This window comes from Pelobates fuscus, chromosome 1 (genome assembly GCF_036172605.1).
Source record: "Pelobates fuscus isolate aPelFus1 chromosome 1, aPelFus1.pri, whole genome shotgun sequence".
NCBI classification, from domain to species: domain Eukaryota; kingdom Metazoa; phylum Chordata; class Amphibia; order Anura; family Pelobatidae; genus Pelobates; species Pelobates fuscus.
The window spans coordinates 32,112,062-32,136,553 of NC_086317.1; the positions used below are offsets into that span (position 1 = coordinate 32,112,062).

Consider the following 24,492-nt stretch of genomic DNA (forward strand, 5'->3'; position numbering starts at 1 on the left):
ATTGCGATTGTATGTAAGACTGGTCTATTGTGGGGACAACATGTACCACATTTTCAAAGTGGCTCCTTACATCCAAAAAGTTGTGCAAGCTGCCTAAAATATGGCCAAGCTGTTCACCATTTCCCCTTAGGCTTTGGACTACCATTCAGAATCTTTTTGAAGTGCAAATGGTGATTATTCCCTTGGAAATTGCACAATGCAGCGAAAACATGTTTCAAACCAACCATAGACTAGAGCAAGCTATGATTTGTTTATTTTTTATTTTATTTAACCTTTCAGTGTCACACTGTAATAGAAACATTTATAGGTTCCAGGGGATAATAAGTACATACCGTACTTTGAATGTTAATTAAGCCATATATTAATTTGCATATTTTTCCCATTTTAACAAGTTTTGTTCAAACTGTGAATTTCCTTACCTCTGAACACGTTGGACAGCTTTGGTTTTTAAACACCGACACCAGGGTCAGACCCTCTTCTGCCATCCTGGATATATATAATGCATCTGAAAAATCAAAAACAGACAGATATTCAGATATCGTGTCCAATCTCTAAATCAGGATAATAAATGTCAATTTTTTTTTTTTTTTATATCCTTTATATCCCAGTTTAGAAATGCAGTAGGCATGTTAGATTATTTAGATCAATGCTTGTACAAAGCCATGCAATCGCTGATTGAATGAGAGACATTCCATCTCGGCGTAGGATGTTTAAATGGTCATTCCCAATAAAAAATAAAATAAAAAGAGAGTAACTCATGCTGGCATGTAATGCACAGGAGTACAGCATGGACACGATTTCTGGCAGATAAAGGAAACCTAACTTCCACTGCAACCTGATCCTGTATGGAGATGTGACCTCTGGGAGTCTTTGCAAAATATCACCCCCAAAAGGTACAGATCCACTTTAATACCCATGTCCTGCTTGGCTATTGCCTCTAACAATGCAAATCACCACTTTATTAATGCGATACAATGTTATTGCATGCATTGTACATCGAATTTGCATTTAGACAATGCATGAATTGTAGCATGCTACTTACAGTCAATAAAGAAAGCCGGCAGTGCAGGACTGCTGATATTTTCCTGCTCTTGGAGTTTGTTATGAAGCACTTTGTCCCCTGTGGCCTGGACCCAATTTAAGGCTTCGGCCAAAAGCTTCCTAGTTCGGCCCTAAAGACAGGAAATAAATTAAAATTAGTGTATTCTCATCATTAATAAAAGCACATCACAGTCTCAGTAGAACATTAGCGGCCTCCAAACGTATGCACATCCCTATTCCAATGGTTCTGAATGCACTAGAATAGGGGTAGGCAACATTCGGCACTCCAGATGTTGTGGACTACAAATACCCTGATGCTTTGCCAGCATTATGACTCCAAGAGTATTATGGGAGATGTAGTCCACATCATCTGGAGTGTCGAAGGTTGCCTACCCCTGAACTAGAATATGCAATGCAGTGTACAAAGACACAGCGCTGCAGCTTTCTTTACCCGACATAATTTGGGTGAACAAGGACTACTCACTGTGTTGTGAAAGGTGATCAGCCAGTTCCTGTGATTTAAACACTTAAAAGGAGCACTGATAGTCTTAACTACAGCTCAGGATATAATCATAGTTCAGTGTAGGGGTGTCATGGGTCTGTTGCCTCCTGGTTTTATGGCAACCATTTTAGAAGTGATTTCACACAAACTAATGCTTTCCATATTGGAGAGTTATTTTTCACACAAAGCGCCCTCTATAAAAAAATGTACTCTATCATTCTGTTGGATTTTTCAGAGGAAGTTATTTTTTCTTATGAATATATACACATTTCTGGTGTATAACATGGCAAAATAAGATGGAGTATATGAAAATTCCAAAATATTGGTGGAGTAATAAAACACTTTTTATACATAAATCCCATTGAATTCAGAGTTGTAAAATTTTAAATGCAGTCCGTAATTTTTAACAAGTATCAGCATTAAAAAAAATTATGACAATTAAAACAAATGTGTGTTTGGGTAGAAGCAGTACTGTGGTTTGGGATCGTGAAGTCTCAGTCGCAAGCAATTATTTATTGCGTTTCTCAACATTTTTACTGACTCGATCAAGTGTACAATCTAAGTCGATACAGAATACGAGTCACGTCACAAAATTGAGAGGTGTAATATAGGTTTAGGCATATATTGGCCTGATACGTCAACCCTCAAATAATGTGCAACTTTTGGGCCTACGATTGCAGATAGTTTAAATGTAGGAAACAAAAACACATTGGCATGTCATTTATATAGAAATTATACAATACCACAAACGGTAATGTAGTATCTACTACTTTTCAAAAAAAATTTTTATAAAAAGTGTAAACAATGACTCTTATAAGCATACTCAATCGGTGATATCGGTGATTGAAGTAAGCACTCCCGAAATTCTATTTCTGTAAAAAAGAAGTCAGAAGTGAAAGTATGAGACGGGTGAAAGCATTGCATGCTTTAAGCATTAGGCCAATGCCTTAGTTTCATCTTGGCGATGTATCAACAACTCTATATTCCGCGTTTTAGCAGGTGTGCCTTGTTAATGTGACTCTTAATGACGTGTGCCTCTCTCCAAATAACGTTGGAATGCACTACAGCAGAAAGGTTTCCAATACAATTTGTAAACAGAGTGTTCAGACTGTCCTCTCCATTTATAAAAATGGAAATGTAAATTTTTTTTTAAAAAAAGCTTTTTAAGTATGGCTTTTGTTACTCATTCATTTAGTTTTAGTGAGCTGTATGGGTGCCAATAGCATATTCAAATGCCTTAAAGAAAAATAGTTATTTTATTATTCTTAAAAAAAAAAAAAAAAAACCTCCAATAAAGGTTTGGCCTTTTTTTTTTAATTTCTTCTTAAGTTTAGATCTCCTGGTCTCTTCTCCCCCTCTGGGCACTGAAAGGGTTAAAGGGAGATAAACTCCTCCTTTAGTGAAGTCATCATTACAGACAATCTGTGTCCAATCAGACGCTTCTCATTGAGATGCATTGGTAACAAGTACAGCAAAGGCTTCTTTATGAACTGCAAATCACTTCCATTTTCAACTTTATTTCAAAGCGAGTGAGCCAGGAAGGGTTACTAATGGAATTTATAAAACTTTTTTTTTTATAACATATGCCTGCAGGTTGGTTGCTGGAGTGCATAGGTGTTTGCAACATTCCTTTAAAATAAAATATGACAAGATACTACACTCTGTGTATTATTTTGTAATGGACATATGTATACTGAATATCTTTTTTTCCTTTATGCATTTCTTGGCTTAGCCTAGATGTATGGGGGCAGCCATCTTTAGCTCTCTTTGTTTAAAAGCACAGCTTCAAACACAAAGGTAATTTAGAGTTAATGTGTGTTCAAAATTCCTGACACCCTGCCCAAGCATTGGCGTCTACAAATGCATTCTGGGTGGTTTCAGATCTTCAACTATGCAGATATGTGTTACTTTTGACCAGAGTCGCGTAAAGATTGCTGCTCCACAAAACAGGACTAAACCAGGTGTTAAACCTAAGAGGGTTAACTTATATGTACTCACTACAAAATAATAAAATGCAAGACTACAGATAACATGCATTCTCTTATTTTCAGACATAATAAGAAATGACAGGTAAAGTTACACACACACACCAAAGGCTAAATAAGATAAAACAAGCCATTACGAACCAACAGCAATCAAAAAACAAAATAAGAAGATACACAAAGATCTGGAGCATAGACTTTGCGCATAATCTTGTTCCTTTCTCAGGGGAACTGGTTTCCTTAGAATGGTTTAGTATTGTTGCCTCACAGCAGAAATGCAGAGATTATCTAAAGAATGGAAATTCTTTGCGGTTATAAAAACCAGCCCATTTGTCATAGCCACCCCTCCTCTACCCTGATCGCACTCAGAAGAGAGTGAAATGAGAGTGCAGAGGGAGCTCTGGTAAGTTTCTTTGAAGTATTATTATCAGAAAATAAAGCCACTCACAGGACTTTGAGACCTAATAATCTCAGTGGAGATCAAAACATTGATTCATTTGCGTGGGATTCCAATAAAGCTGATGCACAAGTGACCTTGAGTGCCTGGACTATACGATTGTCTTTTTCGAGACATAACAGCACCAGACTGAAGGTTGAGTGGTTTATAAACGTCTCCAGAATATCAGGGTGACATTTTTATATACATAGTTTTAGATTACAGGTTTTCCTTCTTTAGGGTTAGAGCGAATAATCCGTGAATATTAAGGCAGCGACAGGTGGGGTCGATTACATTTAACTCACTAGGAATCACTTTTGCTGGTTGTGCTCTGTAATATTTGAAACCAGATAAATATTTCATATTTAGAATAACACCTTGTCATATTAGTTCAACAGTTATACCAGAACTGATTTTGTTATGTGCTACTAGATATCCATAGACAATAATGAAATGATAGCAAGGTGAACAATCTATAGTTAAATAACTTAAATTAGGTGTTTAATGTGTGTACATAGATTTACATAAAGGAACACTCTAGGAACCATAACAACTTTATTGTAATTAGGTTATTATGGTGAGAGGAGGTCCTGGGCCCTGGTCTAATCTCAAGTGTATTAAGAACAGTTTAACCCCAAAATGTCTTAAGCCCTGGGCTCGATCACTCATCCCAATAACTTCTTGAGTTGCTCGCATGAGACCAAATCACTCCTTATCTTTTTCACTGTTTTATGAATGGGATGTTGCTGATTAGCTGAGAGTGGCATGTGACCCATTCAGCCAATCCAAGGCTCCCCCCTCTCTAAGACTTCCTGATTAAAGTCTCGTACTCCAGCAGAAGTTATATGAGGCAGCGTGATTAGGCACCAGACAGTTATGGTGCACAGAGTCTTCCGAAGGTTTGTTTTGTGAACTTTAGGTTTATTTAAGAACATGTTCCATTAACTTGGATTAAAAAGGACACTATCTTTAAAAAATATTTTATAAAAATAAATACAATTGAAAAAGTTTTGTATTAAAATAAATCTGATTTAAATGTAAAAAAATAAAAAATAAAATCCAATTTAAATCAAAAATCCAATTTTTTATTTATTTATTACAAATCATAGAGGTTTCTCCACTCTGGTGCCAGGTATGCCTGAGAGTGGTAGGAGTAACACTCCCCGACAGCAGCACCTGCCAATTACCGTATATACTCGAGTATAAGCCGACCCGAATATAAGCCGAGGCCCCTAATTTTACCCCAAAAAACTGGGAAAACTTATTGACTCGAGTATAAGACTAGGGTGAGAAATGCAGCAGCTACTGGTAAATTTCTAAATAAAATTAGATCCTAAAAAAAATATATTAATTGAATATTTATTTACAGTGTGTGTATAATGAATGCAGTGTGTGTATAATGAATGCAGTGTGAGCGTATGAGTGCAGCGTGTGTGCGTATGAGTGCAGCGTGTGTGCGTATGAGTGCAGCGTGTGTGCGTATGAGTGCAGCGTGTGTGCGTATGAGTGCAGCGTGTGTGCGTATGAGTGCAGCGTGTGTGCGTATGAGTGCAGCGTGTGTGCGTATGAGTGCAGCGTGTGTGCGTATGAGTGCAGCGTGTGAGCGTATGAGTGCAGCGTGTGAGCGTATGAGTGCAGCGTGTGAGCGTATGAGTGCAGCGTGTGAGCGTATGAGTGCAGCGTGTGAGCGTATGAGTGCAGCGTGTGAGCGTATGAGTGCAGCGTGTGAGCGTATGAGTGCAGCGTGTGAGCGTATGAGTGCAGCGTGTGAGCGTATGAGTGCAGCGTGTGAGCGTATGAGTGCAGCGTGTGAGCGTATGAGTGCAGCGTGTGAGCGTATGAGTGCAGCGTGTGAGCGTATGAGTGCAGCGTGTGAGCGTATGTGTTGCAAAGCATTGGCGGGGGATGGGCAATTTTGTTTTTTATTATTATTTTAATATTTTTTTTATTATTTATTATTTTTATTTATTTAATTTAATTTTTTATTATTTTTGTATTATTATTTAATTTCTTTTTTATTATTACTAATTTTTTTTTTTTTCGTCCCCCCTCCCTGCTTGATACATGGCAGGGAAGGGGTCTCTCCTTCCCTGGTGGTCCAGCATTGGCAGTTCAGTGGGGGGCTGTGGGGGCTGTAAGAGAGTTTACTTACCTCTCCTGCAGCTCCTGTCAGCTTCCTCCTCATCCGCGCCGTCCGTGCAGCTCCCTCTGTCAGCTCCCAGTGTAAGTCTCGCGAGAGCCGCGGCTCTCGCGAGACTTACACTGGGAGCTGACCGAGGTGCTGGACGGACGGCGCGGAGGAGGAGGAAGCTGACAGGAGCTGCAGGAGAGGTAAGTAAACTCTCTTACAGCCCCCACAGCCCCAGTTTGTATTATGGCAATGCAAATTGCCATAATACAGACTATTGACTCGAGTATAAGCCGAGTTGGGGTTTTTTAGCACAAAAAATGTGCTAAAAAACTCGACTTATACTCGAGTATATACGGTAATTCACAATGTTACGTCAGGAGAAAATCTCTGGAGTAAGAATCTTTCTTTAAGTGTTCTCTACTCGTCTCACGACAGACAGTTCACTGACTGGAGAAGGCGGAATTAAAATGGCTACAGCTGCTGCTTGACAGTATTACTCTCATTAATCTCAGACAAGCTGGGGCACATACATCCCAGCAATGCCCTATAATTACGGGACCATGTAATGCACAGAGAATGTAATGTACAGAATGATCGTAACTAGGAATTGCGGCATTTCTTAGAGATACTGTAGTTGTTGCTCCACATAGTTGTAGATTGCAGACTTAGAATCTTGTGTAACAGGCTTTCATGCCTTTTGACATAGATAAACGTCCAAGTTTCTTTAACTTGATGAACCGAGGTCTTATTAAAGAAACTTTACTCTAAACTTTGTATCCTTGATATCAGGATTTGCTCGGCTGCTCCAGGAAGTGTTCTTTGATGAAGGTACATTACGGTGTGGAATCTGGATTTAAAAATTTTGCTTACAAAAAAAGACGCATCTCCGCTCAATGCCTTTATCTATTTTATTACAAAACTTCCCCCATCCCAATCTATCTCCGAGAGCAGCTTCAGACTTGTATTTCAGCCAGCACAGGATATAAACAGGTGTGCCACATCACGGATGCACTATGCAAGGTTTATTTATACAACACGGAGACCGAGGGAAGGCGTTGAAAAGCAATACTCCTAATAGAAGTTTTTGCTAACATTTTATTCACCCATGTAATCATCCATAAAGGAAATGGCTTAAAATTTCCATGGAATGCAATACTTACAGCTCGCAGTTTGGTCCCAATCCTTAGTATGCCCTCTATAGCAAGTCGATCATCCTGAAAAATAGAGTGAAACGTATTACTTTACACCATCAGAGATGCATTATACATTATAAATAATAATACAAAAATAATAAAAATAGACAGACAGTCTATTCATTCTTCCATCATGTCCTATCAAAATCTAGAGAGGTAACGGCACGTGCCCCTATATAGCCCATTCACAGAGCTATCATGGAATCTGCATCCTCTCCACTGAAAAGCACTATTCTGTGTGTTGCATTTATAACTTATGTACTTGTTCTATGCAGATCAGTGACCTTTCTGAATGATTCATAATGTTCTAGTCCGTTAAAAGCATTTTTTTTCCCCACTCTCTCTTCATAATTCATTATTTTATTATTCTACATCAGGGGGTAGGCAACCTTCAGCACTCCACATGTTGCAGACTAGACCTTCCATAAAACTATACGATAATGCTGGCAAAGCATCAGGGAAGAGGTAATTGACAGCCGCTAGAGGCGCTTCCGCGCTAGAAGACGCCAGTGTCCAAAAGGAAAGCATTGAGAATGCTTTCCTATGGACTGGCTGAATGCACATTCAGCCGATGACATCAGAAGAGGGAGGAGAGTCGGCGCTGGGAAAAAGGTAAGGGATTAACCCCTTCCTCCCCCTTCAGCGCCACGGGAGTTGGACCCGGAGGGTGGGGGCACCCTCAGGGCACTATAGTGCCAGGAAAACGATTGTTTTCCTGGCACTATAGTGGTCCTTTAAGGTTGCCTACCCCTTTTTTACATAAACATCAAACTTCAAGCTCACTTTGTATCAAGTCTCGATCCCATAAAAAAAAAAAAAATCACACGTTTTGCCAATTCTATTCATATTTTGTTAGCTTTAAAAATAGTAAAACTTTTTTTTTTTTTTTTTTTTTAGCAAAGCCCAACACTCATAGGAAGAAAAGGCTTGGAGGCCGAAGAGGGACTGTGAAAACCAGTGTAACGTGCAGTGGATATTTCGTAGTTCGTAAAGAATATATATTGCAGAATCGGTATGTTGGATTCAGACGGAGATACTGTTCAAAGTTATGATTATCAAGGGACAGTTGTAGACGATGAAGTGGGTTTTTATAGCCAGTCATTATTTCCTGGTGTCATGTACCCATACACCACCTTTAAGCTGCAGTTCCCCGAAATAACCCACGAGGCAGCCGAAAGGAATGCAGAGGAACTGCTAGCGCAGGAGAAGAAAGAGAAGGAAAAAGCAAACAAGAAACGTCTGAAAAAGAAGAAACAGAGAGATCGCAGACGTCAACAGAAAACTGAAGCATCAAAAGATGAAATAAAGAACTCTACTAATGATCCAACTGCAAACTCCGATGATGAAACGTCCGTGGCATCTCAGGTTGGGTCAATAGATTTGGAGTTAACCGAGAGAGACTTTAGTGAATCAGACAGAGAGGAGGATCTCAATCTGGAAAGCACATTTGTCCAGCAGGTCCAGAAAAAAATAAACAAGCCCAAACCAGAAAAAAATGAACGTGCTAATGGAAGATTCCAAGAGAAAGCATCCAAGAGATGTCAAGAGGTAGTAGCAACAGACATAGCAACATCAAAACAGCCTGTTATAGACAACACAAACGTGGATCAATCAATCGAGAAGAGTATTGAATTAGCCAATATAGGCAATAATATGGCACAAAATAAACGCTTTCTGGAGGCTGTGATGTATTACACACAGGCTATAACACTAAACCCGTCTGAAGTTAGGTTCTTGGGTAACCGCTCTTACAGCTATGAACGTTGCGGAAAATATGCAGAAGCTTTGAGAGATGCAGAAGAAGCCCTGAGCCTCCACCCAGATTTTATAAAGGGTCAGTTCCGGAAGGGAAAGGCCCTGAAAGGACTCCTTAAATACGCAGAAGCCATAGAAGCTTTTCAAAAAGTTCTGGAATCAGATATTAATCAAACTGAAGCAGCAGAAGAGATTGTACAATGCAAGATGCACGCCCACACCACAAGACCGAATGTTATTGGCAATCCCCTCGTTACTCCTCTTTTGCCCGCACCTGGATTGGTCAGTGAAACCGGAATAAAATTGTGGCCTCAACCTTCAGCATATTTGAGAGCCACAACCGTCCCAAAAACAAATACCCTCACCAACACCAACGTCTACCCTGTATGGGTTGGTAACATCAAAAATACGATCACAGAGGACGTTTTGAGAACAAAATTTGAACCGTATGGTACAATCCATTCAATGCGTGTTCTGCACACAAAAAGATGTGCATTTATAAATTTTACTGAGAAACAAGATGCTTTGTCGGCCTTCAGAATGCTTCAGGGTCTGACCATTGATGGAACCACTTTTATTTTGCAACTGAGACCAGGGCAGCCAACACCCTTTATATAGGGTATGAAAAAAGCAGTAATTATGGTGCTTGAAATAACCCTTTAAAAAACTTGAAACTTTGAAAAAACCAAACTATATTAACATTCTTAAAAACCTCAGGTCACCTTGTCTATTTTATCTATGTAGGGTCATATAGATACAAAATGTATGGCTTACCAATCATACACACACACAAAAAAAATGCTTCGAAGACCCCATATCTATTCAAAATCCCATATACGGTTGTGGTGAAATATACTAGATAGAAAATTTCACATCTGAAATTTTCCAAATAACGACCATTCTTCTCTCTCCAAAACCCATGCATACAAATATTAGAAAACAGACTGAGATGGCTGTGACACAGGAAAATTCAGAAATTGAATGGTAATTGCTGAATGCTTCACACTAAAAATCATATTCTTTTTATTGGGTCACTACAAATATATAAACAGCAACAGGTTGTTTAACCCCTTAAGGACACATGACGTGTGTGACATGTCATGATTCCCTTTTATTCCAGAAGTTTGGTCCTTAAGGGGTTAAAGATACACTATATGGAAACAACATGGATATCATAATGATTGTGCAGACACGATATAGAAGTCCTAGATAGGGGTCCTTTAATGAAGGGATAGGTGTCTCCTTTAAAGACTGACATACTTGCAAAAATTGTGCAGAAATGTATTAAACACAAACATGCGATTGCATGTTTCTTCACCTGCTTTTTCCTGTTGAAATATTTTGCTTATCTGCACAGTTAATTTATAATATTTATTGTATCGCATATTACAATTGTTACGATTTAGTATTGGTAAAATTAAATATGTCTGAGACTCGTGCCCTAAATACTTTAATAACAAAATAAAAGGGATATTCATTTTAGAACTGCCATTTAAAGTAAAAGGGACACTATAGGCACAGAGACATTTTCTCTCATTGAAGTGGGCTGGGTGCATTGTCCCTGTCCCCTTAACGAGAAACTGCAATGTTTACATTGCAGGGTTAACACTGCCTCTAGTGGCTCTCTACCAGAACGGTTTGGTGGCCTTTCACAGAATTTACCTCTGTGAAAGGACGCTGGATGTCCTCACACTTTGCAGAAGGATGTCCAGAATCTTAAAAAAAACACAAAGAAGCATTGATTCAATGCTTTTCTATGGGGAAGACCTAAAGCGCGCTTCAAAAAATAAATAAAAAAACACTACAGACACCCAACCACTTCATCTCAGTGAAGCAGTCTAGGTGCAGTACCCCACCATTTTAACCCTGCATTGTAAACATTGCCCTTTAGTAAATAGGGCAAATTTCGATTGCAGGCTTTGACACTAGAATGGCAGCTCATTTGAGCAGGGCCCTCAACACCCTCTGTTCCTGTGTGTCCAACTTGTCCTGCTGCAAATACTTGTCTGTTAGTCCACCCATTGCACAGCGCTACAGACTTTGTTGGCGCTTTATAAATAATAATGGTATATAATAGAATATTTCTCGTAGAGCATTCGATTGGTGGAGCTTTTCGGCCCTACTTTCCTGCTGTGAGAATCGTTGGATTGGGCAAGAAGACGAAGAAGCGATGACTGAAAACATTTTTCATGTTTTTTTTTTGTTTTGTTTTTCACATTTCATTTAGGGGATCCCTGAATCTAAACAGTGAGAATTCTATAGTGTTAGGAATTCTTAGTGCTATTGTTTTCTTTTAAGTAAAACAATTTTTAAAAATGTAAAAAGTTGACTAAGAAGGATCACTAAGAAGTTTTCAGTGTATTCATATTTGAGACAATACGTCAAATGCAAATACAATTTTCAAGTCACGTGTTACTTAGATTAAGATAGATCCAACCAAAAACATATTTTAAGAAAAAGACTCCATAAGCGGTTTAGAAACGGTTTACAATAAAATGGAAGATATAGTGTAAGATTGCAAACATGAAACCACCTTACATGCTGATCTGTGCTAAATAAAGCAGCAGCACATTTTGGCTTAAAATATCTGAAGGTTTCTGAAATTCCTAAAAAATAACAAAATAGGACAAACATAATTAACAAAATAGAAATAAATACAAAAGAAAGAAGACATTAATTTTGTGAAAGATCTTGTGCGTGACAAGCACCTCCACACTACGGTAGAAAATATATGAGAATGTATTTTAAAACAACAGTGATATGTATAATTTTATTAAAATATTATTGGAAAAAAATGTGTTTTATTGCCAGCTAATTAGGAGAGAAAGAGAGAAGAAAAAAACAAACAAGCTTTTTGCATTACAGATGTTTTGGATCATGAATCAAATTGACACCTTGAGTCCGTGGGAATCATATTAAATGTTATGGGTATCTGCTAACCAAATTACATGTCAAGTAACGCCCAATGCTTGGTGAGTAAGACAGGAGGAATAAACTGATGAAATGCAAGAGGTCTCTTATCTCTGATGAGATTCTAACAATGTTTGAATCTTTAAATGTTAAAGTTGCAGAGAACAGTCATACAGAGCTGAAGAACAATGCATTATTCACACACATACACGTTTGTCTCTCAGTCCCTAAATTAGAGTGCTATGGTTAAATTACAACTGCCAAAAACTAAGGAGAATGGGAATTGTAGCTCTCAACTTGGGATCTGCAAACAATGAAAATTGGTTTACAAGTACGGGCAATATAGTCTGTTCTCTCTTATTTTCAAAGCTCCATCGGGGCCCATAGTTAGATACCACTTCCTCCACCTTTTGAACTTTTTTTTTTTTTTTTTTTTTTTTTAAATGCTCCTCAGCATTTCTGGACATGGGAGACATTTTCTTACAGTGACGCTCCTGATATGCCTGTGCACACTTGTGCATCTGTTGCCAAAATGCAAAATGCACGCATGCCCTCTCAGACATTAATTCAATGGTACCGTGTACATGCCACTACCCTAAACTTAGGGACCAGAATATACACTTCTTTAAAAGGGAAGTATTTATTTTTTTTTGTTCCGTAAAAACAGATCACTTACAAATAGTTCACACTTTATAGTTATTCCTTCGGATATATTAAACTTTAAAAAAAAAAAAAAAATGTCCTGCTTACTTACACCCAATTTATATAACTCAAAGTTGGGTAACCCTTATAACATGTGCAAATAAAAATGCAAATAAACAAGCCCAGACACTTACCGCCACTTTCTTAACTAGGTCTGCAAGATCTTCTAAGAGCTCGATGAAGTTTAATTCTTTTATGCTCATGTCGGAATAATCTGCAAGTCTGTAAACAAACACAAATGGTTTTGGCTTTTTTTGCCCGGACAAACTTTCTAGTAACTAAACGTCAGCTAAAAGACAATAACATGCATGAGAGAAACTTTAGAATATGAGGTGTTTTTTTGTTGTAAATAGGCACCTAAAGCAGTGTACCCACTAGAGCTCATCGTAACGGTTACATTGTAAGAGTGCCCTGGTTCAGCCCTTTAGGTCAAGATTACACAATTTAAAGACAGGTTCATGTAAACGGAGGTTATTGTTGGGGCTATGAAACAGTCCCAATTTCAGCTGCAGTGATAATGCAGAATTAACAGGTCTTCATTATCCATAACAATTTCATCCAAACTGCTGTCCAAATTGGACCAAACTGAAACTGATAATGCAGAAGTGTTAATTCTTCATTATAAATGTGGCAGGCATGGCGGGTGGCCTTTAATCTTGATATTAAACTGGGGAGAGTGCCAAGTCCTCTAGAGCAGTGTTTCCCAACCCAGTCCTCAAGGCACACCTACCAGTCCAGGATTTAAGGATTACCCAGTTTTGTCTAAGGTGTTTTTAGAAAAAAAAGAAAAAACACCTGTTAAGGAACCTTTAGAGGCCAAACACAATGCATTTTGGTTTGTTTTTTAAAGTTAATTTATAAAAAAAAGTTTCTTCTATAAATGAAAATATAGATCACACTTCACAGATGAAGCTTTACAGCAAGCTAAAGTGGTTTTGGGGTCCGCAGTGTCCCTTTAATTTTTTTTCTTGACAGAGGGTTTTGGTATCACTTGATTTATCAAAACTTTTGGTATCATGACAGCCTTCGCTCATGATAAAGGATATCTTTAAAAAGGACACCAAGCACTAAAACTCATTAACAAAGTTATTATGCTGTAGATCATGCCACTGTAGCCTTACTGCTTAAAGGATCACTATAGTGTCAGGAAAACAAAGCGGTTTTCCTGACACTATAGTGCCCTGAGGGTGCCTCTCCCCCCCCCCCCCCCCCTCAGGGTCCCCCTCCTGTGGCGCTGAAGGGGTTAAAACCCCTTCAGCCATTTACCTTATTCCAGCGCCGGGCTCCCTCAGCGCTGGTGACCTCTCCTCCCTCGCAGACATCAGCGGAGTCGAATGCGCATGTGCGGCAAGTGCCGCGCGCGCATTCAAAGTGTCCGTAGGAAAACATTTCTCAATGGTTTCCTATGGACGCTCTGCGCGATGTAGGCATAATATGCCTCCAGCGTCACAGATGCGCCTCTAGTGGCTGTCCAGAAGACAGCCACAAGAGGCTGGCTTAACCCCAAATGTAAACATATTTTCTCTAAAACTGCTATGTTTGCACCTGAAGGGTTAAAACCTGAGGGACCTGGCACCCAGACCACTTCATTGAGTGAGCTGAAGTGGTCTGGGTGACTATAATGTCCCTTTAATTATCTGCCATTTAGGAGTTTAATCGATTTGTTTATGCAGCCCCAATTACACCTCACCTACATGTGACCTACAGAGCCTCCCTAGAAAAGTTAGATCTCATTTCTAAACTTTAATATTAGCACAGTGTATTTGACTTTGTTAATTGTCTGCTAGAGCCTTTTGTGTGTGATTCAGGTTCAATTAAAGCAGGAAATAATAAGTTCTGAAGTAAACACACTGTGCTGTACGATCTGAAAATTACGCAACTTATTCACGCAGGCTGTGTGAGTCACAGCTAGGGGAGGCGTGGCTAGTGCTGCATTAACAGTAACAAAAGTGATTTAACACCTAAATGGCAGAGAATTGAGCAGCGAGACTGGACAGGCATGGTCTATAACAGGCTTCCCCAAACTCCAGCCCTCCAGATGTTGCTGAACTACAACTCCAATGATTCTCATGCCTATCTATTTAATTCATAGAATCGTGGGAGTTGTAGTTCAGCAACATCTGGAGGGCTGGAGTTTGGGGAAGCCTGGTCTATAAGCAGTTTTTTTTTGGAGGGGGGGGTTTACGGTAAAGCCTTTAAAACTAAACGATCATCACTCTTTAATCCAAAAATAATATAACGGGACGCACTAAAACACCTTAAACGTTACTTTGTCTTATGGCTGTTCAGGTCGCGTGCTTCTGAAAGAAGCCATGCCACCATTTGCTTGCTCAGCAGTTCAATTAATGATTGCTGCCAAATGCTGAACGACACATTCCATAAACGCCTGCTGGGAAGGGTTATGGCCGGCACATTCTGAAATTAATGGGATTTCTCCCAGTCAGATACTGGTATTTTTCATACAGTTTCTACGCTTTAATGTTTCACCATTCCATCAGGGTTACTCACTAAAGTGAGAATTGTCAGAAATTCAAGTAAAATTCAAAGTGAAATGTCAAATTTCAGGCCAAAATAGCCAAACTGAGAATAGTTCTAATTCAGCTATATTGGCTCTCTTTTGAATTCTCACTTTTGTGAATAACCCTTATACCTAAATGTCTGAAGAAGATAGTTCTGGGGGTCCGGCAACTTTAGGAACATTATCACTGGACGGATACATCAATGTTTAGTCTTAAACTTCATGTTATAAGGATCGTCCACAGCCAACGGAACAACCAAACAGGTGAGTGCAAAAAGAAAAGGTGGGTGGATCCATTAAAACCATGTCAAATCAACTAGTTGCCCAATTTATGTCTAGCAAAACACCCCCCCCCCCAAATCTGTAGGTACATTATTTAACAACTATATCATAAACAGGGCCAGAGCAGAAACCCAGACACTGCTGCCTATAAACAAACACAGTTTGGTGTGAAACGTGTTAAATGGTGGTATTATGGATGTATTTTATTTTTTTGCTACCCATAAATGTGCACATTACAATCAGCTATGTGTTTAATATGGTTCTTGTTAATCCGCTTGCCTATTCAATTTGTGCGTTGCTGCGCATGCACATAAGGTCACCAATGTTCCTCTATGAAAATCATTAGTTTGGATCATTGTGGAGGAGTAACCATCACGGGAGGAAAACAAGTAAACAGCGCAAAGGGAGCCACTGCGCTGGAAAAAGCCATGTAAAACTTTATTTAGTTATTTAATTTTACTGCAAATGAGCAGGGTGGGGGAGGGGGATTCAGAGCTAGGGAGAGGTACACTATAGCATTAGGAAAGACGCAATAGTGACTAATATATGGTGGTATCTGTGTTGTGTATTCCACATTTTAATACATGCTAAATGTGGAACACACAACATGCACAGATACCACGATTTGTTGGCAAAGTAAAATAATAGTAGTCATAGCTATTTATATATATATATATATATATATATATATATATATATATATATATATATATATAAACCATCATATATCACACAGAAATTTAGGTTAAAATTTGTACTCACCGGTTCGGTATGTATTTCATATAATCAATTTGTTTAATAAGGATGGGCCAGACCATATAAATTTTAACAACATCACAGTTCCCTCTTATAATATGAATAGGATGAGAAAGCCAGAAGGTAACCGGATCAACTGTGGCAAAATGACAAATACTGTGTTAGATTGACAATAATAAAAACACACACGTTTATTGGCAACGGACACACTGGAACATGCACATCCATTACATACTAAGTATACCCAGAAACGAGGCACCACTAACTGCCTACAACTCCTTCCTGTTCCAATGTAATTCATGAGAAAAAGAAAAAAAAAAACTCAAAATAAAGTCTATAGAATGTATAGTTTAGAAATGATCATACAGAAGAATGGTGGGATCATATGCTTTTCCCAATTTAATATGATTGCCAACTTTTTCTGAACACAAAACACATTTTGTATTATGAAGAATTATAACGTGCAGGATAATTTAGTAACGATTTGATCTCTTACATGCAGCATTTAAATTCTTCCGACCCTGGGACACCACTTCCCTTAAGCAGACATATGTAGAGAAATGATATGTTCCCCCAAAAACCATGATGGCTCTGCCCACCTTGCCTCCACTACTGAGCTATCTGGGGCACCCATTGGCTAGTTCCCAGATATGATGATTATTTCTCTTGCGGTCTATGAGAATAACCACTCTGAGAAGCACTAAATTTAACAATTGGCAATTTGCCAGTTGATGTCTCTGTGGAATTCTAGAACCTTAGACCTCTTGTGGAAATGGGTGGCCCATCTACCGGGGAATTAAAGCCCGCGCTCCACTAGATAATGCAATAATTAAATAATGAAACATTTCTATTCTCAGCAATAAAGATGTTGACTATTGACTTCTTCTCCCACATGGACAAACCTAACTAGAAATTTCGTTAAAAAATTATGTGTACAACCTTTACCTATGACATAATTTTATTTAAAAAAATAAATAAACTGTTGCATCTGTTTCTTTAATGATTAAAGTTCTGAAGTTTTAACTCTCAGCCTTTCCTACACCACAGAGGTTCACTAACGGAGTTGGAAAAGAAACTTAAAGCGTTACGGTCATGCCGAACTTACCTTTCCCCAATCGATTCCTCTTCCTCTCTAAGGATCTGTTCTTCATTTCTTCCGGTCTGGTCTAGTTTTCTTTAAAACATAAGACAAAGTAGGGACTACTTTGTCTAATGGAGGTTTGCTACGCCTGACCAGCAGAGGAGCAAAGTGTGCTTCGTTTCCTGTGGTCAGAGAAATTTTCCCACAATTCTTAGCTTTCCTCCATGATCTTGCGATGCTTCCTGTCAGTATTCCCGAACGTCCTGTCACTTAGACAGAACGCTGGCGAAACTACTGAATTTCGTCCTAACAGAATGAGAACAGTTTCTCCATTCGTGTTAGGACGCAATTTGGGAATTTCTTCGGATCGGAATTTCATTTGAATGAATGAAACTCTGATCCTATTCGTGCCGCGGCTGCATCTTCCCACGTTATTAGGGAGCTATCTACCAAAAGGCTGAAAGACCGAAATTGGTCTTTCAGCCAAATGTACTAATACTAAGTAAAGAATACTTAGTAAATTCTGCCCCTACTCGCTAGTTCACGAGTAGCGGCATGTCTACTAAACAGTGAGCAGCCAGTGGCCATCTTCACCCAGCAAGAGCACGGCACAGACTGAGCTCCGCAGGGCAGGTAAAGGCTTATATAGCCTTCCTACACCCTGCAATTTAACTCACAGCACTCTGATTGGTTGGCTTGGAATCCAGAGTGCTAGTCATTTTACACAGCGTGGGAATGTTCTTTGGAATTTTCCCACGCGGTGTAAAATGACTCAGAGCAATTTGATTGGTTGGATTGGAAGACTTCAGAAAATGCAGCTGGGTAAAACATTTTTTTGTTAACAGAATTATCTACTAAAGCCAGAATTGTCAGGAATTGAAAGCGAGTTTCAATTTTACCACCAAAAAAGCCAAACGAAAAGCAAAACTAACTTGGAGAATTATTGAAGTACGGACATTTTGGCCTCAAATCTGAAATTCAATAAAAATTCCGAAAGATTTCCAACTTTAGTGAATACTATTGTAAGATGAAAAAGCAATGAGCAAGTTTAAAGAGCAATTGTGGAGGTTAAATAAATACTCCATTTCTTTCCAAGGCAAACGTGCCCTTTCAGCCCTTACAGAATCACTTGTCATAAAACTGACCGAGCAGCTAAGTACATCAATATACATTAGTTATCACGAACATGCAACACGTGCCACGAAATTTTAAAGGTTATCAATCCAAAAACTTCACTTAGTCAAGGGTCAAGTGCTCAGCCCGGATCAATAAGCAGAGCTGGTTTCAATAGCCATAGCTTTCAATGCCTGATCTCTGCAGGCTTACTGCCAAAAGCGAGTTTTCCTGCAAGTAATATTTTTATCAAGGTATTGAAGAGAAAACTGTTAATTAAGCAACATTAAAACCGCAGCAAAGACAATCAGCTCCCATGATCCAGTTCATTCGGCAGGTGTAAGGTGATATTATGCACAGTTCAATACGCTCTTTAATAATAGATACATCATAAAAATTACTGGGACGAAAGGGCAAAAATAAAGATGTGTATGCTTCATTATCTTATTTTCCTCTTTTAAGATGATTAGATCCCTCAGCATTAAGCTATTGATTTCATTCTTTAGACACATTCAGATATACGGTCCAGTACGCAACATCAAGACGACATCAGACATTTACCTTTCTCGTATAATGGCTGGAATTCTACAAAACTGTCATGGCCCTGAAAGGGGGAAAGAAAGCATGTCAAATTAGAAGATTATTTTTTTTTTATTTTTTTTTTTAAACAGAAATATAGCATTTCCAAACATGTTAATAATGTAATTGCCCACGTGAATTTCTGAAATACATCCTACCAGCTGCTGCAAAATATTAAAAAAGGCATCAAATTACTTCAGTATTTTGTCACAGAATATGTGTAATAACTACACAAAAGTGCGCTTTTTTTAACACTGTGCACCACTGCCCCAGGAAGCACCTACAGTGGCCATCTGAGGAGTGGCCATGTGGAGGTGTCCCTAGGGGGCAATGTAAACACTGCCTTTTCTCTGAAAAGAACAACTGTTCTGGTGACTATAGTGTCCCTTTAATCATCATTATTCAATCTATAAGATTTCTGGTCTTTACCTGGTTTGCCTGCTTATACAGGACAAGAATGCCAGAGACATTAGTTTTCTAATTACCATTCAGATAACTAGAAATGGAAATCAAAAGATAAGAAAAACAGGAAGCTTCCAAATCATTATGCCTTTTCTAGAGAAACAGAAAAAAAATGAACAAAATAGGGTTCTCAGAATCCAAGTAATGTGTAAATGTAAAAAATAAATCATTTCTGCCTCGTATAAATCATGATTCAAACAGTTCTTTAGAACTTACCAATAAGCAGGTCGTTCTACGATATGCCGAGGTGCACATTTCATATGCTTTAGTCTCCGTTAAGCCATCCATGACCAAGCAGTTACTAAAGACAGACACAAAAATAACTGTTTAGAGAAACAGGCCACACAACGTATGGAATACTTAATACAATAATCATTATTATAATAATACCAGCACCCACCTCAGGGTAGGGGGAAAAAATGGGAAATAAATTATGCAAATTCCTGATTTTCCCACCTTGGTGGGGAGTCGCTGTAATCTGGAGAACATATGCAATCTGAGCAAGATCACTAAACTTAACGGTCAGTTCCAGCTTGTCAGAAACAGACTGCCGAACACTACAACATTCATAGCCTACATTTGATGATGAGACAACAAACACAGCCAGTGTGTGGCATGTCTGTCAGTCGATATTGGTCAGATACATTCACAAAATGCTCAATTAACCATTTGCTGAACAAGCACAACACACAGAGCTGAGGCTGCTGGGCTATAAAGCACGCATACTGGCTCGGAACATGTAGATGAGCATACACATAGTATGTAATCATCAAACTAACAGTGTTACAACCTTCAGTTGGGAAATATGTTGCTTGGCGAACTGAAGCTCTGTTTTGGCTGATGGGACAGCACGGAAAGCTAGGGAACAAGCTTGCTTTGTGTCAATTCAAAATCCATTTTAATGTCACCGCGTAACAAAATATTGTTGCTGGCCATGTGCGTCTGCTTGTGGCCACAGCCAGCATTTCATCAAGGGATACAACCAGCTGAATGGAATTCCACGTCAGCTCTCTGATATGTAATCTCCATAGGTACTAAGGCACCAAAGTCCTACTTTTTAAACCAGGCCACCAGAGGAAAACAGTAACATCAGAGATTCGGGAGAATCGACACAGAATTCATCCAAACAATCATTCAGTAGCTAACTGCCTAAAACATAAAAAGGATCAGGTGTAGAAGAATCAAAGAGGCTAAAAAATGAAAAAATAAATGTTTTAAACTACATTTAAACCAAGTTTCATAGCGGAGGTGGAAAAATAACCAAATAATTGCGTACATTTGGCCATTTTCTTATTACATGCTTTCCAATGAGAAATCCAAAGTCTTAATGTGGAAGGCTAGGTTGGGAAATATTCTGTTTACTCCTCGACTATCAGGCTTTATGACGATAATGGAAGAGTTTAAAAAAAAAAAAAAAAAAAACCCAATAAAACCCCCACTTCTGATGGTAGCAAGGCAGTTTAATTCCCTGTTAAAGTATGCCATGTAAACTCAGTCTTGCTTAATAAACCAGGCTAAAAGATCGTTGTTCTCTCATACAGACAACTCCCCTACAGATGCACAATTACGAAGGCTGTGCTTATCACATTCCCAGATGAATGAAATCCTGAAAGGTCTTTCCAAAATTATTCTGTGATAAGGGCCGGGCAGAGAATAAGAATCAGGGGTCGGAACCTTGAGTCTCGTCACATAAAGCGTTTCTCAGATACATGGACACCGGGCAAATGGACAAAATGCGCATGTACGGTCATCGCTGAGCACATAAGGCCTTCCCCATACAAAAGCACTCATTCAATGCTTTCCTAAATGGTTCTAGAAGACGCAGATGCCCTAATGCAAACTCTGTGAAAGGGGAGAAAGCGCCTCTAGTGGTTGTCTGGTACACGGCCAAAACAGCAATGTTTGCAGCTGCAGGGCTAAGGGGGACAGAGACCCTGCACTCAGACCACATCAATAAAATGAAGTATTCTGGGTGCCTGTAATACTCATTTATATTTTGTATTACAAATCTGATATCTCTAGTAATGTATGCAAATAACAGGAATTTTGTACGTGTGTATAATTACAGGTCTATATCTGGAGTTTATATGATATCCAGAAGAAACGTTCACTCATTAGTGGGACAAAGAGTTTACAAACTAACAGCCTGAACGATATGAAATGCAATCCTATATAACAAACATTAACACAACAGGAGAAGAAACCAGGGGAGTTTACATGTATTGTGATCTAAGTATAGCTGGCTGAGTGTTTTATCAATGCTTTCCTATGGGGAGGTGTAATTCGCACGAAACCTTTGCCGCGCATGCGCATTAACGGCATCTTGTCGCGGGACGTTGGAGTAGGTGGAGCCGCAACCCAGCACTGAGGATCAGGTAAGTCAAGGGTTCTTAACCCTTTATTTACCAGGGTGGGGGGTGGCAAAGGGGTTATAATGCCAGGAATACAGCTTTGTATTGCTGGCACTTATCGTATCTCTTTAACCAAGAATAGTTGGAGAATATTTCCATTTCAAGTAATTTAGACTATTGAGGATTCTTCACAATTTCCAGTTTAGTGAATATGCCCCAATAGTGTTAAAGGAAATTGTGACAGTAATTCATAATCACTCACAGATTCCTCAGTGCTGTGCAATGAGGAAGTACACATATCTGTGGCATACTGCACATACAAAGTGTCTGCAGGCTAGTGATTAACTATTTAGCAACTTCCACACATACACACATAATGACATACAGACATACATAAACACATTCAGATAGACATGTTATTTTTCAGCCACCCTCCTGTTTCTTACCTTATCATTGTAGGAGGGTGGATGGGGCTGATGGGAGTTGGCACAGCTCTCCCTTTTCACGGCAGGGCTGTCTCTCCTCCCGCGCGGAGTGAGTTGGGAAAAAGTGACCACTTCCTCCCAGCAGCAATTGCGTTGCGGCTGCTTTTTTTTTTGTTGTTGTTTTTTTTTAAAGGGGCCCGGTCGCGCTATAACACAGCCACAGCTCTGATCGGGCCCTTCAAGATATACGGCCCATCGGGTGGCCCTAAGAGCGTGGGCCACCCGATAGGCCCCATCAGTGTGCGGGCCCTGGTGCAACTTCACCGGCGGCAATTCTGTTGGTACACGTGTGGGCCGTCATGGTTGTCACCCCCTGATGGCAGCCCTGTCCCCAACTATCAAATTTTTCCTACTTTCCATATTTTTGACCCCAAACCAAAGATCAGTCTACTGAAAGGGACACTAGAGACTACTAAAACACTTTGGCTTGGATCTCCTCGTTGTCCTCCTTTATAAAAATGCCCTTTTATGAATTTGGGAGCAGAGAGCTTCCTGGTTCACTCTGAACAAATGTTCAAGTCAAAGCAAGAGAGTTTCCATGGTAAAGCATTGGTCAATGACACTGGTTCCCAATTAATTTTTCCTGTCGGACCCTTTGACATAGTGTATCAACATTGTGGGACTCTTCGGGGGCGTGGCCGGGACACTGAAGGGAGCAGACGCATGTCGGACAAGCTCCCGTTACACATACAGCAAATACACGCTTACAGGCGACTTCTTACCCTCACACCACTGAGGACCGGGCCCAACAACTCCCGAGATGGGCAAGAAGGAAAAAAAAAAAAACACTCAGAACCCTCGCGGGGAAGGCTCCAGAAGCATTTGCGACCTGCTGCAGCAACTGCGGCCTAGGCCCAAAATGGCGTCGCCAGCGGACTCAACCTGCCCCTCCTCCGAAGATGAAATTCTCGATGCCCCAGACGAATTCCCGAGATCAGAGGGCTCAAAAGTATCCTCGCCGAAGGACGACCTTCAAGCCCCAGCAACCAAGGGTGATATTCAAGCCCTGATGAATAACATCAGAGCCTTCTTTAACGCAGACCTAGACATCATCAGGGAGGACATTTCTATGGTCACGGCCAGAGTGCGAAATGCAGAGAAGTCTGACTCCTCCATAGCCCAACGCCAAACACGCGAAGCAGAGCAGATCCTGCAACTCCAGACTGCACAACATTCCTCCTAACTCCAAATGGAGGCGATGGAAGACGCGAAACCTCAAAATTAGAGGCATTGCGGAGTCAGTCGACGACCAAGAACTGCCGCATTTTCTGCGCCGCCTATTCGCAGCCGTATTGCAACAACGGGTAGCCAATAACATACAATTGGATGGCTGCTACAGACTAGCCACATCAGCTAGAACCCGGCTGGGGTACCTCGAGACGTGATGGTACGTTTCCTTATGCTCCGAGACTCCTAAAATGTTTTTAAACGCTGCCTGTTATCAGCATATCTAGTCCTTAAATGTCCCTGAGTTATATGTTAGCATACGTACTCCTACAATGTTCCCAATATCAAACAATAGCAGCATACGTACTCCTTAAATGTTACTACAACCTGTAGCACCAGCAAAGGTATTCCTCACATGTTTAAGGTCGTACATTGTCGACATACTTAACCCTTAAATGTCCGCAAGCCATAAGCTATCACCATTTAGATCCCACACATGATCTTACAGTCAGGTATTATTGGCATATATAATCTTTAACTGTGCTTCAACTCGTGTTTTATCAACATATATACGCCTTGCATGCTTTTAGATTCATATATCATCAGCATACGTTCTTTAGTTTCTTTGTAAATGTTTCTATAGGCATGTACTAACAGCACAGATACTCCTGTTGGCGCTATATAAATGGCAATAATAATGATAATGATTAAGATTCCGAGTCGTATCCAGAGTAAACACAGTCGATAGTTTATAATTTATGTCTTACATTTAGACTTTTTTTTTCCCAAGCGCTATGGAATCTGTTGGCACTATATAAATGGCAATAATAATAATAATAATACGTTTACTAAAATATAAATTTTATTAGCAAAATGTAAAACCATAAAACATAGGCATCAAGAAACACAAAAAAAAAGCATATCCAGGGAGATAACAACGCATGGCACTTAGTCATAACCTGTTAACCCCCCTACTGGGGTATTCCAATGAATATCCAAACATTATTATTATTATTATTATTGCCATTTATATAGCGCCAACAGAT

At 39.5% G+C, this 24,492-nt stretch overlaps 2 protein-coding genes across 2 annotated transcripts in view; one reads left to right on the forward strand and one right to left on the reverse strand.

Moving 5' to 3' along the window:
* The window catches only part of TTC3 (tetratricopeptide repeat domain 3), a 100,781-nt gene that overhangs the window by 70,612 nt on the left and 5,677 nt on the right, over positions 1–24,492 (reverse strand). Inside the window, exons 2-8 of the mRNA XM_063450279.1 lie at positions 19,660–19,744; positions 18,964–19,006; positions 16,215–16,344; positions 12,787–12,874; positions 7,253–7,306; positions 1,043–1,172; positions 420–505 (exon numbers count right to left, since the gene is read on the reverse strand). Of these exons, the coding sequence (XP_063306349.1) occupies positions 420–505; positions 1,043–1,172; positions 7,253–7,306; positions 12,787–12,874; positions 16,215–16,344; positions 18,964–19,006; positions 19,660–19,731 (603 nt within the window). The 5' untranslated portion in view covers positions 19,732–19,744. The remainder of the gene's footprint in view (positions 1–419; positions 506–1,042; positions 1,173–7,252; positions 7,307–12,786; positions 12,875–16,214; positions 16,345–18,963; positions 19,007–19,659; positions 19,745–24,492) is intronic.
* LOC134602445 (tetratricopeptide repeat protein 31-like) lies at positions 7,005–10,101 on the forward strand. The gene is made up of 2 exons (XM_063447339.1): positions 7,005–7,082; positions 8,183–10,101. Exon 2 carries the CDS (start codon positions 8,300–8,302, stop codon positions 9,656–9,658), a length of 1,359 nt encoding a protein of 452 aa, XP_063303409.1. The 5' UTR covers positions 7,005–7,082; positions 8,183–8,299; the 3' UTR covers positions 9,659–10,101.